General features: G+C 39.1%; 1 protein-coding gene across 2 annotated transcripts in view; it reads left to right on the top strand.

Moving 5' to 3' along the window:
* Window positions 1-25950, top strand: part of Aph1b (aph-1B gamma-secretase subunit) — a 59923-nt gene that overhangs the window by 2619 nt on the left and 31354 nt on the right. Inside the window, exons 3-6 of one of the 2 annotated variants that reach the window (XM_087905340.1) lie at window positions 4561-4634; window positions 5127-5249; window positions 12251-12378; window positions 18164-22684. In XM_087905340.1, coding sequence (XP_087761466.1) covers window positions 4561-4634; window positions 5127-5249; window positions 12251-12378; window positions 18164-18331 — 493 coding nt within the window. In that variant the 3' untranslated portion in view covers window positions 18332-22684. Of the gene's footprint in view, window positions 1-4560; window positions 4635-5126; window positions 5250-12250; window positions 12379-18163; window positions 22685-25950 lie in introns of those variants that run through there. The other variant, XM_087905341.1, reaches the window with a different exon arrangement.

Genomic DNA, 25950 nt, shown 5'->3' with positions numbered 1-25950 from the left:
ACTAAAAAACATTTTTATTAAATTTCTTTTTTATAATGGAGTAAGTTTTGTTATAAATTCAACACCAGGAAGCTATTGCTTAGAAGCAAAAAAATGATAGCTTTTGGGTTCCTGGCGTGATGATAGTTCAGTGAATAAAGTTGCTTGCCGCCAAGCCTGATGCCCTGAGTTCAATCCCCGGGTCCATCTAGAAGAAGAGAAAAGACTCCCTCAGGTTGTCTTCTGACCTTTACATTTAGCATTAATGTGCTCACCTGCAAACACACAGAGAAAATAAGTAACAACTACATGTAACTTTAAAAACATTTTTTTGAAAAGGTTCAAAATTACAATTGCTAGTCTCTGGGAAAAACTAAGAGCATTAAGTAAATATTGAAAGTAATATTAAGGACTGGGAATGGAGCTTAGTTGGTGGGGCCTATGTCAGCATGCTCAGAGCCATGGTGGTTTTGATTACCCAGTATTGTTTTTTAAAAAATAAAAGAAAGAAAAAAACAAAGAGAGAGAAAAATGTAACATTTAAAGCTGAGCATGGTGGCCACCACCCAGTATCCCCAGCTACTTAAATGAAAAGACCTTGAGCCCAGAACTTTCAAATAAACAAAAAATAACATTTACATTTTTACAGGGAGGACATCTAATTGTGTTGATATCTAATTGCGTTGAATGTTTCTGGTATACAGAAGTTAGTTACTACCATCCTAAGATTGAATTTATTGTTGTTTTAATTTAAAGTACAAGAGATTGAGGCCAGGATCTTGCACACAAGAGGCAAACAGTTCATACCCCAACCCTCAGTCTACAACCTAAAATGTAGCTGTATATTACTGTGAAGATAATCTAAACGGTTGTACTTTTGGCCTGTGCCATGGTAATTGTCACAGGGTTCCTGTCAAGTCTCCGCACTCCTCAGTTCTTCAAAGGCATAGTTGTGTCTCCTAAGCCCTTTTCTGCCTTTGGCAGTAGACAGGCCCCCTCTTCCTGGTGCCTGTTTTTCCACAAATGCTTACACTACAGGGTGATCTTTGACCAGACAATGTTTTCTAAATAACTCAGCCTCATAGTATACTAAGTTTTCTGTTGCCATTGTCCCTGGCTCCTGTTGCCTTTGCAACATTAGATGATAGTATTAATTTTGAAAAAAAATCTTAATTTCTAATACAGTATTACAGTTTTGGACATAGGCTTAGTAACCTCTGTTTCAAGACCTGGCTTCACCAGAGTGCCAAGATTTAGATGTGGTACCTGCTATTCTTTTATGCCCATGTCTTCAATTTTTTACATGAAGCAACAACCTTTTCTTGGTACTATTGGAGTTTCCAAAAGACTATAAACTGAAAGTAGGTCCTCTTTTTGGATGAGAATAGTAAGAGAATGGCACTATGTGAAGAAGGAATCCTGATATTTTGCATTTTATCAAGCTAAGAAGTTCGGAGAAACCTCTTTGGCTTCCTAAAGGATGTTTGGGAAATTTGCAATCAGTTGGACATCCCACATCACTAATTCAGTTTTATTATAATACAAGTACATATTTGGTAAATTTAGAAAAATCTTAACATTTATGGAAAAGAAAAAAAGTTAAGGTAACCCCTACTTGTAGGTTTGTTTGCTCCTCCCCCACTAACCTATATTCCCTCCACACCCCCACATCCCTGTTTCATTTTTTTGTTTTTTTTAATATGCATTGGTATGAGATGTTGAATGACCTGAAACTGGATTTGCAAACAGCTGCCATGTGGTTGCTGGGAATTGATCCCAAGTCCTCTGAAAGAGCAGTCCATGCTTTTAACTACTGAGCCATCTCTCCAATAAAGCCTAGCTACAGTTGTTTTTTTTTTAAATTGTCACTTTGTTTTGTAAAATTTCTAAAGTGATGTATGAGGGGCTACAAGGTGTAACTTCAGTTGGAGAATAGTTACCTATCAAACATGAGCTTTGGGTTCTATCCCCAGGACCTAATAAAATGGGCATGTTGTATACATCTGTAATCTTAGCTCCATAATATTGAAGCCAGCCAGTTGCATGAGACTATCTCAAAAACCAAACAAACAAATAAACAAAAAGAAAAACTCCAAATATCTTAACTACCTGAATTCAGAAGTTGAGTAAACTTCCTCATTCTATGTTACGGAGTTTGTGGGAGGAAATGTTGCAGCACTGACAGTTGAAAGTACAAAATGTGATGAGTTTCCCAGTTCATTTCCTGATGAACAGAATAGATGGTTGGCTGTGCTAGGCAGGATGTCGCTTCTGTTTACTGAAGTAGAAATTCTGTTGCATTTGTTACCAGATTCCCAAGAACAAAAATTGAAAGTTCCAATTTTTACAATATAAATTTTTCAAAATTATTGACAAATTATTTTTTTATTATCTATCTATCTATTTATTTTCATAAGCTAGCATCTCATAACACTGACTGGCCTGTAACTTGCTATATAAGCCAGGCCAGCCTTGAGCTCACAGAGATCCAACTGCTTTTGTCTCCTAAATGCTGGGATTAAAGGGCTACTCTATTACCCCTGACTCATTTACTCTTTTTTGAGTGTACAGATGAGAGTGAGATTATCAAGAGATCTAACTAGAAATATGCCATTTGGATTTTTCTGTGGTTTTGATTTGTTATTTTATTTTAAAAGTTTAAAAGTTATTTTAAAAGTGGAGGGCTCATGTACCCCACATGACTTCCAACTCAATATAGTTGAGAATGACCTTGAACTTCTGACCTTTCTGGTATTTCTGACAATGAGCCACCATGCCTAGAAACTTAATATATTCCTGATTGCAGTACCACACTGTATTTAATAGAGAGAAAAAACTTACACAAAACAGAAATTCTCCCAAATGTATCAATTAAACTACATGGGTACATTTGTTGCTGTAGATTACTACTGTTGAATAACTCATGATGTTGAACTAATCTTTAGAAGAATTCCTCTGACAAGTAAGTTTTTTTATTATGGAAAGTTATACAATTTAGTTGGTTGGTGTGCCAGAGAAATATGAAGACAGTCACATACCTGGGTTACATCCTTCCTGTCAAACAGTGCTTCCAAGTGGGCAACACTGAAATCAAATTGTTCCTTTTGATTCTAGAAAAGCAGAGGACACTTTTCACTATTCACATGGCTATTTTGGTTGAATTCTACATTATCAAATATAATCAGTGAAATTTACATTTGTACAGTGATTCTGTGTCAATGTAATGAATGATCAACAGTAATAACTATGTGTTCCTTGAGATTTTAAATTTCATTTTACATTGGCCCTTTGAGTAGAGTCTCATTGTATAGCCCAGGTTGGCCTTGGACATACAATAGTTCTCCTACCTCAGACTCCTAAGTGCTAGGATTGCAGACATGAGTCACTACACCTGGCTTCCCTGAAGTTTAAATTGATGCAATCTCTGGGAACTAGGTATGTTCTGGTTAACTTGTCTGTTCTTAGAGTTCATCCCACCTCCTTTTGTTTCAGCACTGACAGGTTCTTCCAAAGTATTTTGGTTCTTTTGTTATTTTAATATATATGCTATACAGTATGTTTGATTTAACTTTAATATCCTTTCAGTTGGCTTTTAAATGGTTGCAGAGTTTCTAGACAGCAGGGACTAGTAATAGAGACAGTAGTATAACAAATCACATCTATCATTTCTAATATGTCTGCATGGCAATGGGGAAGGGGCAGAGGCAGATTCTTGGTATATTTGTGAACTGGTTGTAACAGAAGTATGGATGTGATCATGCTGGATTGACTTATTACTGAGAAGCATTTGTTTCTCCTTTAAGTATTTATAGCCTATTCTAAAGGTAGCATTTCATACAGGATAATATAGAAACATCAGGCTTTATATGCTCCTGAATTGTGAATATGAATTAAACATGTAAAATATTTTAGAATCAAAGACCTTAGGATTAAGTATCAATGTGAGAAGTTGGCTCCTCGGTATATCAGATACTTTAATAAATCACTCTTGAGAGGAATGGGAAAAGTTGGGGGCAGGCTGCAGGTGTTACTCAGTGATAGATCATGTTCTTAGCATATATGAGGCATGAGATTAGTTACTACACCAAAAACAAAAACAAAAGCAAAACTGCTGTTAGAAGGGTGAGAATGATTTTGGTTCTTTGGAGTGGAAAGCAGAATGAAGGTTCAGAGAATATAGCCATAATGAAATATACAACAGAATGCCAGTGAATTGGAGATAAAGACATAAGACTTTGGGAAAAAGAAAATTCAGAGTGGTAGATTCCTCAGGCTAATGATATAAATACTTATTGATCCCAGAAATTAAAACATTGTCATTATTCCTATTGAATTTAATCTGTATTGGCTTGTTACTAATATTTTTAAAAATTGCTTTTATGAGGACATCAGCTAGATGAGGTTGACAGAAATTTCATTTAACTTCAGTTATCAATAATGTGCTGGATTTCACAAAGATAGATTCTAGAGCGTAACCTGATCAGAGCCTTACTAAGTATCTAGTTTTGAAGGGTACTGTGACCTGCTTGATAAATGACTTTCTCTTTAAAAATAAAAATAAAAAATTTGTTTTTATTTCAGAAGAGCCAGTGAGGGTTTGAAAAGCATAAACCCTGAGGAGGAGACAGCACCTTCAATGCGACTGCTGGCCTATGGTAAGTTAGAGCCTGTGGTGTCAGGAAGAAAAGAATAGAAGTGTTACGCATACACTCATGCAGGCACAAGTGCATGTGCTCTCTCTCTCTCTCTCTCTCTCTCTCTCTCTCTCTCTCTCTCTCTCTTTCTCTCTCTCTCTCTCTCTCCTGGATCTAGGTCTTCAGAATTATCTCAGTCTGGCCCAGATCCCACCTTGGAATCACAGTTTCCTCATAGTCTGACTACAGTAAACCAAAGCCAGGGTCTTCAACACATTACCTTCTTCTTCCTCTCCTTTCTTCTGCGCCTCTCCTTTGTTAATTGACTTTGACATCCTGTGCTTCCTTTCCTCCCCTCCTTTCTCACTTAGCCTTCCAGCTTGCTGAGGCTTCAGCAACAGCAGGTGCACCCTGTTCCCTGCAGTGAAGTAGTATTCCCCAGTCCTCGTAAATTAGGTTTGAGCTGAACGCATAACAGGAAAAGGGCTTAACGGTGTTTTTCTTCCTCTTTAGTTTCTGGCTTGGGCTTTGGAATCATGAGTGGAGTGTTTTCCTTTGTGAACACCCTGTCTAACTCCTTGGGGCCAGGCACAGTGGGCATTCATGGTGATTCTCCTCAGTTCTTCCTTAATTCAGGTATGTGTCATAGCTGTGTATGTTCAGGGTTCTGTGCTAAAGGATCATCCTTATTGCGATTCATTGACTTCATAATTCAAGTAAAGGCGATTTATGATAAAGCCTTTTAAAGGGAAGTTTTTTTAAGGGAAAATATTTTTAGGTATTACAAGTGAAGGTCCTGGGAGTGGGTTCAGGGGTATAACTGCAGTACTTCAGAATATTACGGGAATTTATCTTGCATAAGATTTATATATTTTTCTGAGATAGTGGCACACACTCAGCACTCAGTTGGATCTCTGTGAGTTCGAGGCCAGCCTGATCTACAGAGCAAGTTCCATGACAGGCTCCAAAGCTACACAGAAGAAACCCTATCTTAAAAAACCAAAAATCCAAACCAAAACAACATAAAAAACAACAACAACAACAAAAACCAACCAACCAAAGATTTCTATATATTCATTTGGCTATACTAAAATGTTACAGTACAGTTGAGACATTAGCAGCTGATTTGTGTGAGATATATCCTCTTTGTTTTGTCATTTTATATTTGTCTTTAATATAAACCTGTAAGCCCCTCCTTTATTTTCTGGCCCAGCGCTAGGTATTCAACACAAGACCCCTAGTCCTAAATTCTAATTTTTGATTAATCTATAACTCAGTGCCTGTTACAGATAGGCAGGATGATTTGATCTTTAAATCCAAAGAAGAAGATAGTAGATGAGTTAATCTTTTTATGCAAAGATGCAGTGAAAAAGGATCAACTTTTTCCACATTGCTTATTTACCAGCTACAAGTTATGACACAATGATCACAACTTTGTTTTATAATTAGAATATTATTTTATTAAATTTCTCTTTTAGAGAAAAAAATATGTTGTGTTTGTAGTTTTCTAGACCAACAGCAATTATGTCATTAAAATAGTGAAGTCATATGCACAGTTTTTCAATTAAAATTTATTTTTCGATTTAAAGATCACATTCAGGCTAAAGGTCATTAGGGAGCTTACCATTTTGTAGGGGAATATGATTAAGAACTAAATAGGGTTTCGATAGATCTTTAATGGAATGAAAAGGTTCTAATGAGAAATGAGCAATTTTACAAAGCTGCCATAGTTTAGAGACATCATGTCCGTCCCTGAACCCAGAGACAGTCCTCCACCATTTTTAGTTTCTTTGTTAGTTCAAATCTTAGCCTCCCCTGTGGACATTGATGCTGTCAGCTTCTCAAGTGAATCCGTCCTCTGTGAAGCCAGCAAGCTAGTCTTCCCTGTTTGAAAAGCCTTTGACTCTCTGAGGCTTACAGCATACAGTGCAGACCCTTTAACTCTGGCCGCGAGCTAAGGGAAAGTGTGTTAATGGATTGTGCTTATTAATGTTCCCTCCAACATAGCAGATTCCCAAACTTGATATTCCTGGCATAATTTTTTTATGATTTATTTATTTATTTTTACTTTATGAGCATTGGTGCTTCGCCTGCATATATGGCTGTGTGAAGGTGTCGATTCCCCCAGAATTGGAGTTACAGACAGTTGTGAGCTCCCATGTGGTTACTGGAAATTGAACCTGGGTCCTCTGGAAGAGCTGCCAGTGTTCTTAACCACTGAGCCATTTCTCCAGCCCCTTGCATAAAATTTAAATGATAATAATACTTGATTTGTAAAAGCAAATGTAGTTTTAATAGCTAATGTCTGTCAGAGCCCAGTAGAAAATAAAAAGACAACTTCTGTAGAGTGAATTTCCTTACAGTTTACATTGTTACAGGAGCTGTTTTCTTTCCATCCCCATGTATTGCTGGCTTTTGTCCTCTAGATGGTGCTAATTTCCTTCTGTAAAGCAGGCTGTTTTCAAGTCCAGTTTAAAAATGAGTCCCTTGGGAGGGAAGATTTGTTCCTAAAATGGTAATTAGGATAAGAAGGAATATGAAACCATTAATAGCATCTATATATGTGTCTGTTATGTTAATAATACACATATTGTACGATACCTGTATGTACATGAATTTTTATGTTATAGGCAAGTATAGTTTATGAAGTACACATGTAAGACAGTTTGTTTTTTTCAGTGTTTGTGGAGCAGGCCAGCAGTGAGTTAAACTCATTGCTGTCTCTTGGAAATGCTTGGTAGAGAATAAGTATGGGCTTGAGATTCCAAGTTCAAATCATATCCTAGCTCACTAATTTAGTATTTTGATACAAGTCCAATTAATTATTTAACTATGAATTCTATAAATAATTATTGAAGATTTCCCCATGCCTTCCGAATAAAAACAAACACAAAGCATAATATAAATGTTACAGAGAAGAGATGTGTTGACTGATATGGGAACAGTAAAGTTCTTTGACTTTGTCATATATGCCCCAGCTGTGAATGATTGATGTGACTATTGTTTAATGCTCCTCTCTTCAGTTGTGTCTAAACTATATAAGCAAGAGCTATGGATATTTCATTCAGTTTGATCCCCAGTGCCTCTTGAAGTCCTTTGTTACTAGAGTTACTAGATGCCAATTCACAGCTTATAGAGGAAGTACCATTTGAATAGAACTATACTTAAAGATGAATAATGCTTATACCAACCAAGGAAGGGGCTGCAGGGAAGGATGTTCCAAGTAGAAGGAAGAGACCTCTTCCCTGCAGACCTCAATTTTCAATTTTTTTGGAAAGGACAGAAGTAATGACCAAAAGCTGGACATGGTGGTGTACACTTATACATCTCTGTACTCAGTGTGCGGTGGCATGTGAATTGCCATGAGAGAGGCCAGCCAGGGACATAGTAAGACACTGTCTAAAGAAAACAAAAAATGAAGAAAGAATACCCAGCTCAGAGTCATTAAGCATTAAATGAAAATAAACCCAGTACAATAAAGATCTGAAAGGGAAAATTTCGCACTGTTTTTAAGCTGTATTCGTCTAGACTTCCTCAACTACCTCAGCTAGAACCCACGTGGCTCTCTGATGTGTGGGACACATGGACTGGCATCTTGGCATTTGTTGACTTGTTCCACAGTCATTTCTCCAGTTTAGCCCTGGCTCTACTGTGCCAGTTCCCTCTGCAGCTCACCTTGCAACCTCTCCACATCTCTGATCGCTAGAGTCAGAGTGTGACATCAGTGTGCCTTCATGGCCTGATATCTAGAGGAAGCATTCACATTGTAAATTATTTTATTGTTTAGAATAAAATTTACATACATTACCAGTGAGAAATTACTCTTCACACTTAAAGATTAATAAAGGAAAAGCTCCTTAATAATAGTGTGTGACTTGTTCTGACTAATAAAGGAAGAGAACCAGCCTCAAACAGAAAATTTTACCAGTTTATATAGATCTTAGGCATATACATTCCACATAAACTGTTAACCTTAAATCTCTTTTGAATCCTAGCCCCAGGTTACACTTGGAGCAATTTAAACAGACAGGAAACAGCAAGTCTGTCCACTTGGGCCAGTTGGGAAATTTATATAACAAAGACATTGCCACAATTATTTCTTAAGTACACCATTGTTGTTCTTTTTGAGTCATTGTTCCCCAGGGACACCATGCCCACTTGGTAGAACTGGGCATTTCCTGATTAAAAAAAAAAAAAAAACAGGGAACTTAATGATATCCTATCCTGGTACATGTTCAGTAGACCAGGCTGGTCTCGAACTCATAGAGATCCACATGCCTCTGCCTCCCGAGTGTTGGGATTAAAGGCATTCGCCACCACTGCCCAGCTTAAATCTTATTTTTTTTTTATGAGAATGGAGTCTAATTTATGGTCAATATTTACAAAGTGAACAGCTATGTTGGAGGCAACATTAAGAAGAATGACCACTAACATACTTTTACTTAACTCATAGCCACAGTTAAAGGGTCTGAACTGTATGCTATAGGGCTCAGAAAACCAAATTCTTTTCAAACAGGGAAGACTAGCTTGCTGGTGGCAGAGAGGACGGATTCACTTGAGAATTTAATTTTGGGTGTCATGGCATATGTGTGGAGTTCAGAGGACAACTTGGAATCAGTTCTTTCCTACCACTGTTAAAGAAATATTATGTCTTCCCATTGAGAAGTCATTCTACACATTTGGATAATAATAATAATAATAATAATAATAATAATAATAATAATAATAATAATAATAATAATAGTGTGTTTCCAGCTATGGCTAGTGCCCAAAGAGCCAGCCTCCAACAGTAGATTACACTAACTTGTATATACATCTTAGGTTTATGCATTTTATATATGCTGTCATTGTTAAATTGCCCCCCTTCCCAAACCACACCCAGGTTACACAATGTAAACAGAGATAGAAGAATGCAAATCTGGCAATTTAGCAGATGAGAGATTTACACAGTAAAGATATTTTCAGAATTATTTTAAGTGTGCCTGTCTGTTTGTTTCAAATAGTTGTGATCAGGGATCGTTTTGTCCATCTAGCAGAATTATGCTATCTCAAGAAGGAACTGTGGACTTTATGGCACATCAGAACTTGACAGTGGCTGTGACCCTATGCTGCCTTCTTGAGCTGTCTGTTAGGGGCATGTTCTTTGATACTGGGTAGGGCATAATGGTTGACATTAAGTCAGGGTGATTTCTGTTATGGAAATGGAGCCTAATCTTGATGATCAAACACTTATTTATATCCTAAATTTAGTTTATCATTAAAAGACTTGGTTAGCAAGCTACTTACCTTTTATTATGTATTATGGAAACAGCACTCCCTTAGTTAAATTCTACTTTTTATGACTTAATGTCTTCTAAGCAAATCAAGAATGATCTTGAATTTTCTGAGCCACCTGTCACTGTGTCTCTACCTCCCAAGTACTGCACCACCAGGCGGCTTGAGTTCTGTGTTTCTGACACAAGGAAGCAGTTGAGGAGTCATAGAGAATCTGCTGTTAAAGTCCTTTGGGTCTAGACTGTACAGGAACTCGAATGCTAGTCTGAGATGTGATTTTACCACCAGACTTGTTAGCTGGAAGGATCAAGACATTCAGACCTGGAATCTGGAAGCACGATCAGGACTAGTAAGGTCCAGAGGATACTTGCCTGAAGCTTGTAGAATAACACTGGTTAAGAACAAGCTGGAAAATGGCATCAGTAAGAGCATTTCCCAAGTAGCGGGTCTCTAGGAGCTAACCCTGGGAGCACACCTAGCTGATCTCAGTACCCATGGCAATGCATAAGAGAAGGGCAAGCAGAGGCTGCCAGGCAGATGGCAAATGCCTGTGATAGGGACTCCTCTGGACATTTGATTAATATCCAGGTCCTAGAAAACCCCTCCTTAGAGTATGAACACTTTATGATTAAGAGAAAAGTTGCCACTGTGTCAGTTTTTTCCTTGATCTTTTTTTGACTCAGAGAAATTTGAAAACTCTTGCTTAGCCCCTGGTCATCTTAAGTGGTCTCAATGTCACACCATTGATAAGACTCTGTCTGTAGGAACTGTTCTCTTCAGAATAATGGCTGGACCTGAGTTGAATCCTTTTATGTCGTCTTTCAGAGCCTGACACAAAGACACTGTCACCGAGATGTGACAGCTTATTCTCCTAGCCACACCAGTTATGTCCTTTTAATATTATCTTGTGGATCTCTTACTTCACATGAATAATATGCATTTTCACAGTGTGTTTGTTCTCTCTCAGCATTGTGTTCTTGAGATGATACGTGTTGTGGGTCATATAGAATAGTACACTGTAGTTTTCTTGTTAAACCCAAGGGCGGGCATTCTTTGTTTTTACAGCAGCGCTGGGGTAAATATTCTTGTATCTCCTTATGCACATTTATAAGAATGCCTCCTTGGCAGGATTCTTAAACTTGACCAGGCATTGAATCTGTAGGAAGGCTGTTTAAACTGGCTTTGCTAGGCTCCTGCCCCTTTGCTTCTGATCCATGGTGGGATGGATACAAGTAATTTGCACTGATAAGTCCCTGGGATAGTGATTTGTTGATTTGAGACTTAACTGGTTTGTAGTACAGATAGAATATATAGTGTATATAGTCTATGGTATATAGTGTAGCTCAAATGCCTTTCTGGACTGGAATAGTTGTAGCTAGTCTCCTTTGCTTGGCAATACCAGATTATTTTTAATTAAAGCAGTGTAGGACTATAGCCTGGGGTTTTCCTGTCTGGTAGTTAGAGCTCATGGTCTCTTTATTACGTGGCAGGAAAGGGAAATCTATATGCCTTTTTCATGTTAAAGTATGCAGAATATATGGTACTTGTCTGCTTTAAAGAAGAAATGTTATCCAGGACAGAGTACACCTATGCAGGCAGTATTCTCTAGAGACCTGAGGTTGCTGATCACTGCCACTTGTAGAAGAAGAACCTTAGATAATTACAGTGATCTTTTAGTTACATTCTTGTTTATTTTCATCACACCATTTTTAAAAGGTTCTAAAGAAAATGTCCCCTTCAGTGCAGAGACTTGTTTAGACAGAAGAAGCTCTGTTCAATTGAGAAAATTCTCTACAAATAGGGCTGAGGGTTTTTGAAAATGAGATATGTTAAATCTAGAGATGTGTCTCAGGGGTTAAAAGCACTGGCAGTTATTCCAGAAGACCTGGGTTCAATTTCTAGCAGCTGCAGGCAGTTTATAACTATCTATAATGTCAGTCCCAGGAGATCTGATACCTTCTTCAGACCTGTTCAGACATTAGGCATACATGTGTCACACAGACATATATGCAAGCAAATTGTCTATACATATAAAAATAAATATGTTTTAAACAAATACTTACATAGACTTAATACAAATATCATTGCATACCTCAGGGAAACTCCTTGAACGCCAAACCCAAGTTGACTTTTTGTTCAACAGGTTCATATTCCCAAGAATAACTTCTACAAAGATATGGAGAAGATATAACTTCTCCAAAGTTAGCGTGGAGTTCTTATTAAGCCAGTTCTGTGCACTTGTGGTCAGACTCCATCACTGCAGCCAGGGGACCCTCAGAGCCGGTGCACAGTGATGGGGTTCAGCCGGCTTCAGTGTCTGTTGTCTGCAGGACTGGCTGCTAACTGCTGACTTGTCTTTTCAGCTTTCATGACGCTCGTTATCATATTGCTGCATGTGTTCTGGGGCATTGTGTTTTTTGATGGCTGTGAGAAGAAAAAGTGGTACATACTCCTTACAGTTCTCCTGACTCACCTGCTGGTGTCCACCCAGGTGAGTGTTGTCTCTGTGTTCTCAGTGCTTGCAGAGCTCAGGTGGGTCTGAGCGGTGGATCCCACCCAAATGAGGGCAAGTCAGAACAGCCCTGGAGGTGGACAGTGGATCATGTGAGTTTTAGGAGAATGACAGTCTCTGTTAATTTGGGGAGGGGGGTTGTCTCACTAGAGATTTCCTCATATCTGTCCTTTAGTGGATGTGCGGTCAAGCCTAAGATAGTCTGCATCACACTCATGTGACGAAGCATATCTGAAGCAATTTTTCTTCATTATAATCTCCTTAAGACACACATTTTACGTTTAAATCTTTTGGTGGGAATTATTTTAATTTGATTAATTTGGTTCATCATTTCCTATTTGTTGTTTTTTTGTCTCTTGTGAAGCTTTCTTGACTATTTATGTGCATGGAACTTTCCCCATTTGTTTAGGTTTTGAGGCAGGGAACTGTGAAGTCAATTGGTGTGAATATTTTGAGTCCTTGATACAAATTGCTACAATGGGCTCCATAAGGTGATGACACTTCACACATTCTGACCAGCAGCAGATGTGTTGGTTTCAGTCTCTTACTGTCATTATAACAGCACCAGTCTGCAAAGTAAAGCTTAAAACCGTTGTCAAATTTCGTTTCACAGCAAGCAGTGTGTAAGGACTTGGATCTGCATGGTCATTGGTCATTTATATACATGGCGTTATCCAAATGACCCTGCCGTGCCCCTGTCTAGACCCTTTGTGTATTTTATATGAAATACTGAAAAGTTTCTCCTAGGCCAGGGAGATGGGGAACAGGTAAAGCTAGGCAAGTTTGATGACTTGAGTTTGAGCTACAGAGCTATAGGACAGAAGAACTAAACTAGCTTCCAAAAATTATCCTCTGATCTCTACAACTGCACCTTGGCATGTGCATTACATACGTACACAAATCATAATAAATGATTTTTTTTAAAAAGGTCTCTACTGAGTTGATTCTGTAGACAGGGGCATGGGTGAGCCAGACCTGAGCATGTGAGAGGGGCGTAGCTGGTACCACTTCTCTTGTTTGTGGCTCCATGGTGGTGGGAATGAGGGAAAGATGTCCTGCCCCCTTCTCCCTACTGCCTCTAGCTGATAAGGACTGACCCTCCCCTTTACCAGCTGCAACACTCAGGAAAGCAGGCCCTGTACCTTGTCTAGGCAGCACAGCGGAGCTGACAATATTAATGGGGGCACCAGTGAGCCAGCCTGAGAATCTGAGCATGAGAGATTTGGCCCCAACATTCATCTGTCGTATGGTGGCACGGGCAGGGAAGAGATACCCTTTCCCCACAACCCCTCAATGCCTGAAGCATGTGGGCGATCTGGCCCTGAGGTCATAAGAGCAGGAGCGCTGTCCCTGCTCCTCGCCAGCTGCAGCACTCAGGAGAGTGACCCCTGCACCTCACCTGGGCAGCAAAGTAGATCTGGCCCTGATGGTCCAGGCGTGGGAGAGCTGGCCCTGAGGATCTGAAAGCAGAACTGGCCTTGTCCCTTGTTCATTGCTGGAAGGGGTGAACTAGCCAGGGCACGCTAGCGAGCTTACCCTGATAGTGAGGACATGGGGATTGGGAGATGGCGAGCTACCCAGGCTCAGAACCAGGGTTATGAGTTGGACCACACTAACATCTACCCCATTTATGATCTTCAGGAGAACCTGAAGGGGTCGATCCTGCAGACCAAAGCTGCAGGATCTCCACAACAGGGCAGCAACAGGATATCCAAGAGGAGTCCCAGTGAGGTTGCAGCATAGATAGTATAGCAGAAACCAGACCTTGAACCAGACCAGTGACTCTTGGCAATGAACACTTGCAAGTAAATATATATGGACAAAGGGCTTCCTGCGTGAGACACTGTATCACACTACAATTTCCATGGAGAGACTTTTACTTTTCTTTTTCCCTTTTTTCTCTTAAATTGTATTCTATTTTGGGGGGAGGGTTTGCAAGGCTAGAAGGCAGATACAAAAGGATGGGAAAATGAATGGGATGGAGATGCATGATGTGAAAGACACAAAGAATAAATAGAAAGTTAAAAAGAAAAAAGTCTCTACTGATGGAACCTTGCTCCTGTTTCCTTCCTATTGAGAATTCCTATCATATTTTATCCACTGGGTTTCTTGCCTTCTAATCCAGCTAAAATGCAGTCTGTTTGCTTCTTACTTACATGGTTAAACCTTGCGGTACTTGTGGCTGTTAAAGTTGCCTTTATCATGATGGCATCTGGGTAAAAGCAAGTATGTATTTGTCTACCTAGTTGGGCTTGGACTACAGAGTGAGATTCTGTCTTAAAATACAAAGTGGAGGGGAAGATGAAGGATAATTGACATACATATGGAAAGAATTTCTTTGACTACTACACTAAGAGTAAACTAGCTGGGAGAGGTCAACTCATTAAGGGAAAGGCATGGAAGATTTGGAGAAAGAGCAGTGAAGAATTAGAAATAGCCAGATAAAGGAAATACATATCAGACGTAGAACCATCAATGTTTCCACAGAGTGGATGAGGCAGATGAGAGGAAGAAGAGGAGCCGAGGATTTCGTTAATGTTTTTGGCCTGGACAACTGAAAGGATAGTGTAGTGCCATTAGCTGAGTTTGAGGGCTTGATAGGCGTGGTTCTATTTGGGTCCGTTACTTAGAAGGTGCTCTGTTAAACATCCAGGGTAGAGGTCAGGTAAAAGTTTGATGGAAAGGGGTAGCTTTGGGGAGGAGTTTGGTTGAGAGAAGGCAGCTCAAAAATTGTGGGTAAACAGAGAAGATGCTCATAGAGGCCCATGACACTCCATCCTTGAGATCAGACTAAAAAGGAGGAGTCAGGAAAGAAACACAAAGAGTAACTGAAAGTAGGAAATTAGGGCACCTGAAGAGCTGAGTGTCGTGGGAGCCAAGCACACTGAGGGGAGACATGGGATCTACCTGTCATTTTTTTAAAGACATGCTTTCACTGTGTAGCCTTGGCTGGCCTCAAACTCATGGAGATCCATGTACTTCTGTCTCCCTAATGCTTGGATTAAAGGCCTGTAGCACATCTGCTGCACCCAAAGCACTTAACCCACTGAGTCATATCTTTAGTGCTCTAGTGTTTAACTGTTGTGAAGAGTAAGACTATAAGTGTTTACATATATATCCTTCAGCAAAGACATGTGCACATTTCTGTTGGATACATGCCCAGAAGCACTCTAGGTGGACTAGAGGAATCACTAAGTCAGCTGGTGGTATCACTCAGTTTTCAGCATGGTTGTGTTGACTAACCATTTATTCATGAGCTTCAACTCCTCTATGCCCTTGCCAACACTTGTAATAACTTTCTTATCTTTCCAGGAATGTAGTAGACACAAAGTAAACTTTGAACTTTTATTCCCTTGATAATAAACACATCTTCATATGTCTGTTGTCAGTTGGAGAATTCTTTTTGAAGCTGTTGTTCAAATATTTTACCTACCTCCAACTGTCTTTAAATTTTTAGATTTTTTTTTATTTTCTATAAAAGAATCTTTAGTTGGGTGTATGTATTACAAATAGCTTCTGCAGCATATTTATCTTTATTTGTTTTGTTCTTTAGATAGTCTCATTCTATAGCCCAAACTGGCTTAGAGTTCACTCTGGAGCTCTCGACAGCCTCATTTATGGCAATCCTCCTGTCTCAGTTGCCACATCCAGTTTTTACATTGTTTTTGGAGGTGATTTGTTTATAGTTCGGGGCTCCCACATGCACATAGGCAAGTCTCCCATGAGTTACATCCCCAGTTCCAAATTCCCATTTTATATTATCTAATTAATTGGGGTTTATTATTTCTTCTTATGTTCTGATGACTAAATAATCTAAGCTTTAAGTCTTAAAAATTAGTTTTCCAATTTGTATGTTCTCATTTTCTAGAATAAATTTCTATAAATTATATATAATTTTATATAAAGTTATATAAAATTGTAAGATTTTATGTAACTTTTACATGTATTTTATAATAAGATTTTTAAAAAATTTTGTGATTGCTTAAAAAAGAAAACTGGTTCTAAAGGAAATAAACTGAAGGAAATGCAGAAGACTTTATCATTCTTGAATATAAATGAAAATTTTATGGAATTGACTGTAGAATTATTTTAGAAAGAAATTCATAAACTTCTCAACACCTGCGATGCCCACAGGTGCCTCTAGCATGCAGCATTCTTCCTGTATGAGGTGCTACCTGCAAAATGAACCCACTTCCCTGGCCGGGTTGATAGGTCAAGTTCAGTGCCTTAGCATGTACAGTTTGAGTGGTCATGAGAGGGGTTACTTACTGAATCCCAAAACACTTATTTTAAAATCATCTGGCAAATAACTGCCACAGTCAGATCTTCTCCTTTGTTAGGATAAAGTTGGGTTAGATGGGAGCTTAGGCTCTAAACTTAGCTCCGGCTCCCAGGTTAAAGCCACTCTGTTCAGGCTGTGACCCTAATCTATCCTGCCTCTAGTACTTCCCTTTGGTTGTGCCACCATCGTTTAGGACCAGTCTGTTCCTTTTTGTACACTGAGACACATCTTACACAAAACTTGTTACGACTTCCCCCCTACAACATTTTTCCCTTTCATGATAACACCACACATCTCAAAGTATAGTCTCCACAAATTCTGTCTCTAATTTTTAAATTGTTATTTGTATGCATGTATTTATTAGAGTGTGTGTGTGTGTGTGTGTGTGTGTGTGTATACGTACATGTGCAGGTGCATGTGCATGGTGTGGAAGTCAGACAACATGGTCTGTCCTTCCACCACGTGGTTCCAGAGAGTCAAATTGATATCATCCGGTTTGACAACAAGAACCTTTACCCACTGAGCCATCTCACTGGTCCTGTCTCTTCTACTTTATCCCTCAGACTTCTAGTCCAATCTGGCTTTTGCTCAAACCACCCTTCCAAACCCTCACTTTTCCAAATCTAATGATATTGTTCTTTGTTCATCTTGGCAGCCTTTAAGATTATTTTATTTTAACTTATGTGTATCTGTGTGAGTCAGTGTGTTGTGGGCTATTCGATCACACTAAGAATCCCGAGTTTGCATGTGGGATAATTAAGTTAAATCAACTTTGGCACAGGAAGCAGAGTTAGCAACTAGTTGACAGAAAGTAACCACAGAGAGTCAGAGGGCGTCTGTAAGACGATAGAGAGAATGCACAGAAAGGAGCAGGGAGGGACTCTGTGTGACGTGGGCTTTTTTATTTTGTTGTAGCAGATGTACTTTGTCTTTCAAAGACACCTATAAAGAGAGAAGGTCAACTAGTTGTTACTCAGCCTCTCTGAGCGAGCAGGTTTTCACTTTCACCCCTCCACCCACCAAAAAACAAAACAAAACAAACAAACAAACAAACAAACAAAAAAAACACCACCAACCCCCCCCCAAAAAAAAAATCCCTGGATAAGAGAAGCTAAGAAGCAAACCAGTTGACATTGCTTTTTGACAATAGACACAGCAAGAGACATGCCTCTTCACTGGTTCTGAAATCAAAAGGAAGTGCCAAACCTTGTCCTTTTTTCCCTATGTGTGTTCTCCATCAAAACTGCTCACTTCTGTATGACCAGTTCCAGTCAGCTGCTTGCCATTTGAGTAAAGCAAAGTGCAAGTTCATAGACCAGTGTCTGCTGTGCCTTTCTGAGTCTTTAACACATGACAATCATCCCATATTTATGAGATGCTATCCAGCTGTTGAAAGGTTGTGTGTTTTCCAGTATCTCTGTTTATTCCATAAGTTTTAAAGGCTTGTGCTTTTACCCAGGCTGATTTATTTTTCCTTTGCAGACCTTCCTAAGTCCTCATTATGGAGTCAATCTGGCATCAGCATACATAATCATGGTGCTCATGGGCATCTGGGCATTTTTTGTTGCTGGAGGTAGCTGCCGAAGCCTGAAACTCTGCCTGCTCTGCCAAGACAAAGACTTTCTTCTTTACAACCAGCGCTCCAGATAACCTCTGGCAGCCAGCATGCCAAACAGCAGCCTGTGTCTTTAGAGGAAGCACAACTGTGTCCTTTTCTAAAAAGACCCTTTGCTCCTGGAACTTAGAAGCAGCAGAACTGTCCGCGTGCTTTCATGCAGCGGCCTCTGGAAGAGCTGCTGTGTGGCCTGCAGCCTGCTGCACATTCGAGGCATCCTGGAAACAAAGACTGATGCTTCTGGACTTCCCCTCCAGATTTGATTGTCCTGAGTGTGCAGCGCAGCTGAGAATCACAGATCCAATGGGAAGTTCTGAGAATCCCCAAAGAGATTGAGGTTTGGTACTTAACTGTCTCCTAAGCTAACTTCTGCTGAGCAAGTAAATTTCTGAATGTGGTAACCTGGGTAGCCCTTGTGTTTTATGTACTGGTGTCACACAAGGCTGAAGGGCTGTTCTCTCTGTGCACGGCTTTCATGTCCTTCACTAGAACCGTAGGCTGTGCCCTTAAATGCAGTAACCTACACTGACACTGTTACTTAGCCAAGGCCAAGTCTGTATATTAACTATTCAGGTTTTTTTCATTTTATATTTTTGTAGGATAAAATCATTCTTTTTAGTATAATTCCAGGCTCTTTAAGAGTGATGACATGCTGGCTTCCTTGGGGGAGTCTAAAATTGTTCCGAGTCCGTGAGCCTTCTCAGTTAAAAGCTGCTGCGTGTGCTGTCTGGAGCTGGGCAGGTCGAGGTAAAGCTCACCGTTTTTATCTCTGAGAAGCCGGACAGGGAGATAATGGCGTATCATCGGCAGAGTGTCGCTGAACCTCGTGCAAGCAGCTAAAAGCACAAAGTGTGTGATGTTGACACCTTTCCTTTGCTCCTGTGACACTAAACAGCCCGTCACCCAAGTGCTACAGGGGGAAATTGAGCTGCCGGATTTCAAGCTGGCATGTAACTTTTAATCTTCAGCAGGTTTGTCTCGGTTTTGGTTACAGTGAAACCGTTCCCTTTACAAGAATACCCAGGGGCTTTGTTGGTCTTTTACATAAGTTAGCTCACTTTCTTCTTACAATGAAATGCTATGGAATTGTGAGGGTACTAACTGGAAACTGTTCCCAATCAAAGTTTGTTGGGACTTAGAAACTACGTCTCCTTGAAAGTGGTGAACCCAGCTCATCCGTGCATCTTCTGATATAAACAGGGGCAGCAGTGAGAGGGCTTGGCAGTGACATGGAAGATGAGCCTGACAGCACTGTTCTGGCACCAAGAACCTGTGTGGTTTTTACCCCTGAACTAAACCTTAACTGATTAAACATGTGTCTGTCTCAGGGCAGAGATGCGAGAGCAGTGAAGCTCCTAAGAAGACTACAAATCACTGAGAAACCTCTGTGCTTATCCCCTTAAAGGTTACTTCAGCGCTGTCACACCAGTGCTTCTGCTGGAGCTGGTGGGTTTGCAGCTTTATATAAGGTTTTCCCTGGACTAGAAAGGACAAACATAACTCTAGATACTAGATTATATCACAAAAACCTAAATAGGAATAGTCAAGACAGTATTTCTCCACTAGAAGTCAGTAGCCATATTGTAATAGGCCATGAGAAATACAATTTAGTTGAATCATCAGACATTGACTTCAAAATAGCAATTATGAATATATTCAAGGACCTTAAAGGGGATATGAATACCGTAATGAAGACCATGAAAGCACAAGTGAACAGTTGAGTGAAATGATAAAACACTTTAAGACATGAAAATAGAAATAGAATCACCAAAGAAAATGCAATTTGAAATAAAACTGAAAATGAAAAGTTCTGGATGTCAAACAAAAATGTCAGAGGTAAATCTCACCAATAGATTAAAAGATGTGGAAGAGAGAATATCAGGTCTTGCAAACAAGTAGAAGAAATAAATAGCTCAGTCAAAGAAAATGTGACCTAAAACCCAGGCACAAAATATCCAGAAAATCTGGAACTCTATGAAATGACAAAGTCTATGAATAATAGGTTTAGAGGAAGGAGAAGAAACCCAGGTCAAAGGCATAGAAAATATTTGCTAACAAAACATGGAAGAAAATTTTCCCAGTCTAATGAAGGAGGTGCTGATCAGGATACAAGAAAAATACAAAACACCAAATAGACAGGACCAGAAAATAAATTACCCACAACATATAATAATCAACATACTAAATTTACACAAGAAAGAAAGGGTATTAAAAGATGTAGAAGAAAAATCTCCAAGTAACATATAAAGATAGGACCATTAGAATAATAGCTGACTTTTCAATGGAGACTCTGAAACCTAGAAAGACTTCTACAAACTCTGAGAGATCATGGATGCCATTCCAGAGTATTATACCCCCCCAAAAAACTATCAATTACAAAAAAATGAAGATAGAAAACATCCCAAGAGAAAGCCAAATTGAAATAATCTACCAATCCAGCTCTACAGAAGTCACTAGATGAAAAACTTCAGTCTGAAGAGGTTAACTATATACACCAAGAAGACAAAAGGAATAAATAATCCCAAAACAGTAAGTAAAAAATGGGGAGGGGGCACACTATAACAACAAAATAATAGGAATCAATAAACACTACTCATGAATAACTCTCTATATTAATTATCTCAATTCCTCGATATAGAGACAAAGATTAGGAGACTGAATTAGAAAACAGAATCTATCCTTCTGTTGTATGCAGGAAACACATCTCACTATCAATGATAGACATACCTTAGAGTAAAAGGATGGAAAGGTATTCCAAGCAAATGAACCCCAAAAAACCAAGTAGGTGTAACCATTTTAATATCTGACAAAATAGACCAAACCAAAACTAATCAGAAGAGATAGGGAAGGATACTACATAATCATCAAAGAAAAATCCAACAGGAGGATATTGCAATTCTAAACATTTATGTGTGAAACACAAGGAGACCCAAGTTCATGAAAGAAACATTATTACAGCTAAAATCACATGTTGACCCTCACAAGTGATAGTAGGTGACTTCAGTACCCTCCCCCCACTACTAAACAAGTCATCCAGACAAAAACTAAATAGAAATGTTGGAGCTAAATAATACCATAAATCAGAAGGACCTCACAGATGTCTACAGAACATTCCGCTCAAACACTAAAGAATATACTTCTCAGCAGCTCATGGAACTTCCTTCAAAACTGATCACGTACTGGGACACAATGCAAGTCTCAACAGGTAAATGAAAATCAAATAATGCTTTGCATTCTTTCTGAACATCATGGATTAAAGCTGAATATCACACAACAACAAAAACAGCAGAAAAAATTACACGGATGTGTGGAAACTGAATAACTCACTACCGAAGGAAAACTGAGTTAGGATTTAAATCAAGAAGGAAATTAACAACCTTTTAGAATTGAATGAAAATGAAAACACAACATGCCCAAAGCTATGAGATACAATAAAGTAGTTCTAAGAGTCAAGTTCATAGCACTAAGTGCCTACACCATATTATAACTTAGTGACATGTCTGGAAGCTCTAGAACAAAAAGAAATAATAATACCCCCAAAGAAGAAAAGGCAAGAAATAAATTCAGGACTGAAATTAATGAAATAGAAGCAAACAAAAACAACAAAACCCCCAAAAAGTCAATGAGGAGTTGATTCTGTTTCTTTGAGAAAGTCAACAACAAATCCTTTACCAAATTAAATAAATGACTGCAAGAAGACCCAAAGTGGGAGATTCCAACAGGCACAGAGGAAATTCAGAGAAATAATAAGCCTATAATTAATAAATCTGTATTCCACTAAATTGAGAAAGCTGAAAAGGATGAATTTCTTGATACATACAATCTTCCAAAGTTTAAATCAAGATCAGATAAACAATTTAAACAGATCTATATTCCCTAGTGAAATAAAATCAATAATTAAAAATCTCCCAATCCAAAAACCCTGGACTAAATGGGTTCAACATAAATTCAACCAGACCGTCAAAGAAGAATTGATGCTAATGCTCTTCAAATAAGTCTGCAAAAATAGAAACTGAAGGAACATTTCCAGATTGTTTTTTCAAAGCCACTATTACCCCAATACCAAAACCAGGCAAAGACCCAACAACATCACACAAAAATAGAAGATGCACACAGATCTTAAAATATATATGTAAAACCCTCTCTAACCATTGCTGTGGCCTCAGCTGGTAGTTTTTGTGGTTGCCTGTAGGACAAGAGGATTATGTCCTGGGATGGCCTAACCTCAAGCCATGCTAATTATTTCCATAGTATTGTTCCACTGATCAAAGCACAAGACATGGATGAGTTTAGAACACTCCGATGAGCCTTTCTGAGCTCAGTATTCATGTGTATAAAGTGTGAATTTATTATATACTTAATAAAGTGATTGTGAGTTGCCTTATAAACTTTCTGTGTTTTTATACGCCTTTAAATACATATAAGCCACCTTTAAATGTGTGCTAGTGGCCAAAATCTTTTTTTTTTTTTTTTTTTTTTTTTGAGACAAGGTTTCTCTGTGTAGCTCTGGCTGTCTTGGAACTCACTTTGGCTGGCTTTGAACTCAAAAAGATCTGCCTGCCTCTGACTCCCAAGTGCTGGGATTAAAGACGTGTCACCATTGCCTGGCCAAATATTTTTAATTAAAAAATTGACATTTATGTGTGTCTGGAGGTCAGAGAACATCTTGCAGAAGTTGGTTTTCTCCTTCTACTGATATTTGCATTTCATAGATGTCTTTTTATGCTGAATAGAAATAAACTCTATGGTGGAAAACTGAAATTATATGGCAATAAGGAAATAGTGTGATCAAGCATGATGGTACACTTTTGTAACCCTGGATGGAGCTGAGGCAATGATATCTTAAATTTAAGGCGAGTCTGGGCTATGGACATAGTGAGCCTCTTGCCGCATAAAAGATAGTGATTTTTGATTTTTGATTAAGTGAAAGAATTATTGTATGCCTACATTTGTTGCTGATTGCTTATTGATAGAGCAAGAGCAAACATCAATGTGTCTTTGCCTGCATGTATGTGTACCATGTGCATACCTGAGGAGACAAGAAGTAGGCTTTGGATCCCCTGAAACTGGAGATACAGAGCATTGTGAGCCACCATTGGGGCGCTGAATCCTCTTAATTGAAACTGGCTCCTCTGTAAGAGCAAACAAGTATTCCTTACCACTGGGCCATCTCTCCAGCCCCTTAAAATACGTAAGGAAAGATATTCTCTAAGCCAGTGGTTCCAAGTTCTTTTGTCAAACTGCTTAGGGTCACCATTTTATTGCAGCATAAGATAATAATACCTCAATCTCTGGTGTTTAGCTATGGCACTAATGTTTAACCTTTTATTTATCCATTTATCAAGATCATATATTAAAAAAGACATTGTAATAAAATATTTTATAAATTTAAAATGTACCATAGATTAATAAACTTAAACATTTAAAAAAGCTGTTCCTTAAAAATATCCAGTTTTTCTAGGTAGTGGTGGCATAGGCCTTTAATTCCAGCACTGGTGAGGCAGAGGCAGGCAGATCTCTGTGAGTTTGAGGCCAGCCTAGTCTACAAGAGCTAGTTCCAGGATAGGCTCCAAAGCTGCAGAGCTATAGAGAAACCCTGTCTTAAAAAAACAAAATAATAATAATAATAAATCCAGCTTTAAAATTTTTTGTAAAACTCTAAAATTTTCTTTTCAAGACATTTAAAGTCTCTTAAAACATGTGTTCTAGTAATATCAAAATAAAGTGCCATTTTTATTCTTAGAGTGAAGATCCCCAAATGTTCTAGAGTATCCTTGCTTCCTTTTGAATCCTAGACATTGGAACTGCTCTGACAGAGCCAAGGTGCTGGTCCACTCTGAGTTTGACTCAGTCCCCCATGTTTCTACGGCGTGAAACCAGAGATTCAAAGCAAGTCAGAAAACAACCGGTGGCTCTGGTTGAACTCCTAGTTAGCCAGAAAGAAAATCAGAAATAATCAGAGTCATGGGACATCTCCCTGCGCCCTGGTGAAAGATTTTGTAGTCTATTCAGACCTCCTTTGTTTCCAGTAGGGTACCCCAAAACCAGAATTCAGAAACCAAACAGAAAAGTGCTATAGAACTAAAAAGAGTTTCTGTGGCTTGCCAAGAAAAGGGAGGCCTCCCTAAAAATGCTCGCTGCTTCGTTTTTCAAATATAGCTGTTCACTGCAGAGGGTCCCTGGAGCTGGAGTGGAAAACCCACCTCAGAGTTTGGGGTGGAATTATCTCGCTGGGGCCTCCATATGTTAATCCTGAAATTCACCAGAGGAAAAACCAGTTCTACCATTTTGTCCAAATTAAAGCAAGTTTTTATTAAAATATTAAATACCAACTGTTAGGAAATCCAATCAGACCAGATTAAAACACATCAAATGCCCGTGTTTAATAGACAGCTATCCCGGGTGGCCGGGGACATGGCAGGGGAAAGACAAAGAGAGCGCACACTCAAACCCAAACCACATGTGGTCCTGACCCTTCCTGGGGAGGGGTCAGCACTTGGCAGGCTGGGAGTTGGAGTCCAAGCCAGGGCAACTTCCAGGCCAGGGGCTTCCAATCATCCCAGACTTCTTGGATATACGGGTGTTAGAGGGCTGGGGTGATGCCCCCAGCTTAATATTACATTCCAGACTCTTTGAATATGGGGTGTGACAAGGAACTGAGGTTATATTCATGACCAAATATCCCAGAATGAATGCCAGGGACTGGGGTGACGGTTCCAATCATCCCAGACTCTTTGGATATAGAGGTGTTGTTTTGACCATACACCAACCAAGAGGGAATTTGGTCAGAAACTTTCCAGGTAAGTGGCCCCAAGGCAAGTGTTGTTTGACTTGTAAGTATAAAACCCATAGGCCACCATACTTTCCCATGAGGGTTGTTGTTATTTTCCAAGAGCTACAACTCCCAGAATTTCAGGAAGTTACCTGGTCCTTGGGCAGGTGAAACTTACAGGTTAACTTAAAGTCTAGCATCATAAGCCACTCCAATATCAGAAATATGACTATGAAAGCATAATTGCCTGCATTTCCCCTTGCTTAGACTAAGTAACAGTAACAAGGGTTACTGAGTACCAGTCTCAGCATTCCCTTAGGATTCAGAACAGGACATCTATAGCAAGCAAAAACTGACTGAGAAGGGGGATATGAGGGGCAGGACAAATTGACTCAAGCATGTTTCCTCTGCTTATTTTTTTTATTTCTTGGACAAGGAAGTAAAAGGCTTCTTCCCCACAAGGTTTTCAGTTTTTATACACATACAGACAAGTTAGCAATTCCATAGGCAGTAAGAATAGTAGCAAGCACGCATTTCACAGAATCACAAAAGCAGGTAAAGGAGGCCTCTCAGAGGGGGAGGCGTGGCTGTGAAGCTCCCCTGGAAATGCCAGGAGGATTAATTAAGAATGGGACTTTAAATCACTACAAAATTCTAGGAAGATGTTTTCATGCGCTAACTACATTTCTTAAGTGTAACTAATTAAGCTAGAAGTTTATGATTAATAATTGTAGAAAAACACAGCAGTGCCTGCTTCTGCTTTCTTCCCCGGCAACTGGGGATACAGCTTTGGTAACCAAAGCAACCCATGGGTGAAGGTGTTTGATTTGTATGTTCATCAAATACCTAAATTTCCTTGTAATTCCAACAGGGTGCCTCCTG

Source organism: Myodes glareolus, chromosome 4, assembly GCF_982192425.1.
Source record: "Myodes glareolus chromosome 4, mMyoGla1.1, whole genome shotgun sequence".
NCBI classification, from domain to species: domain Eukaryota; kingdom Metazoa; phylum Chordata; class Mammalia; order Rodentia; family Cricetidae; genus Myodes; species Myodes glareolus.
This window is presented reverse-complemented; position numbering and strand designations above follow the sequence as displayed.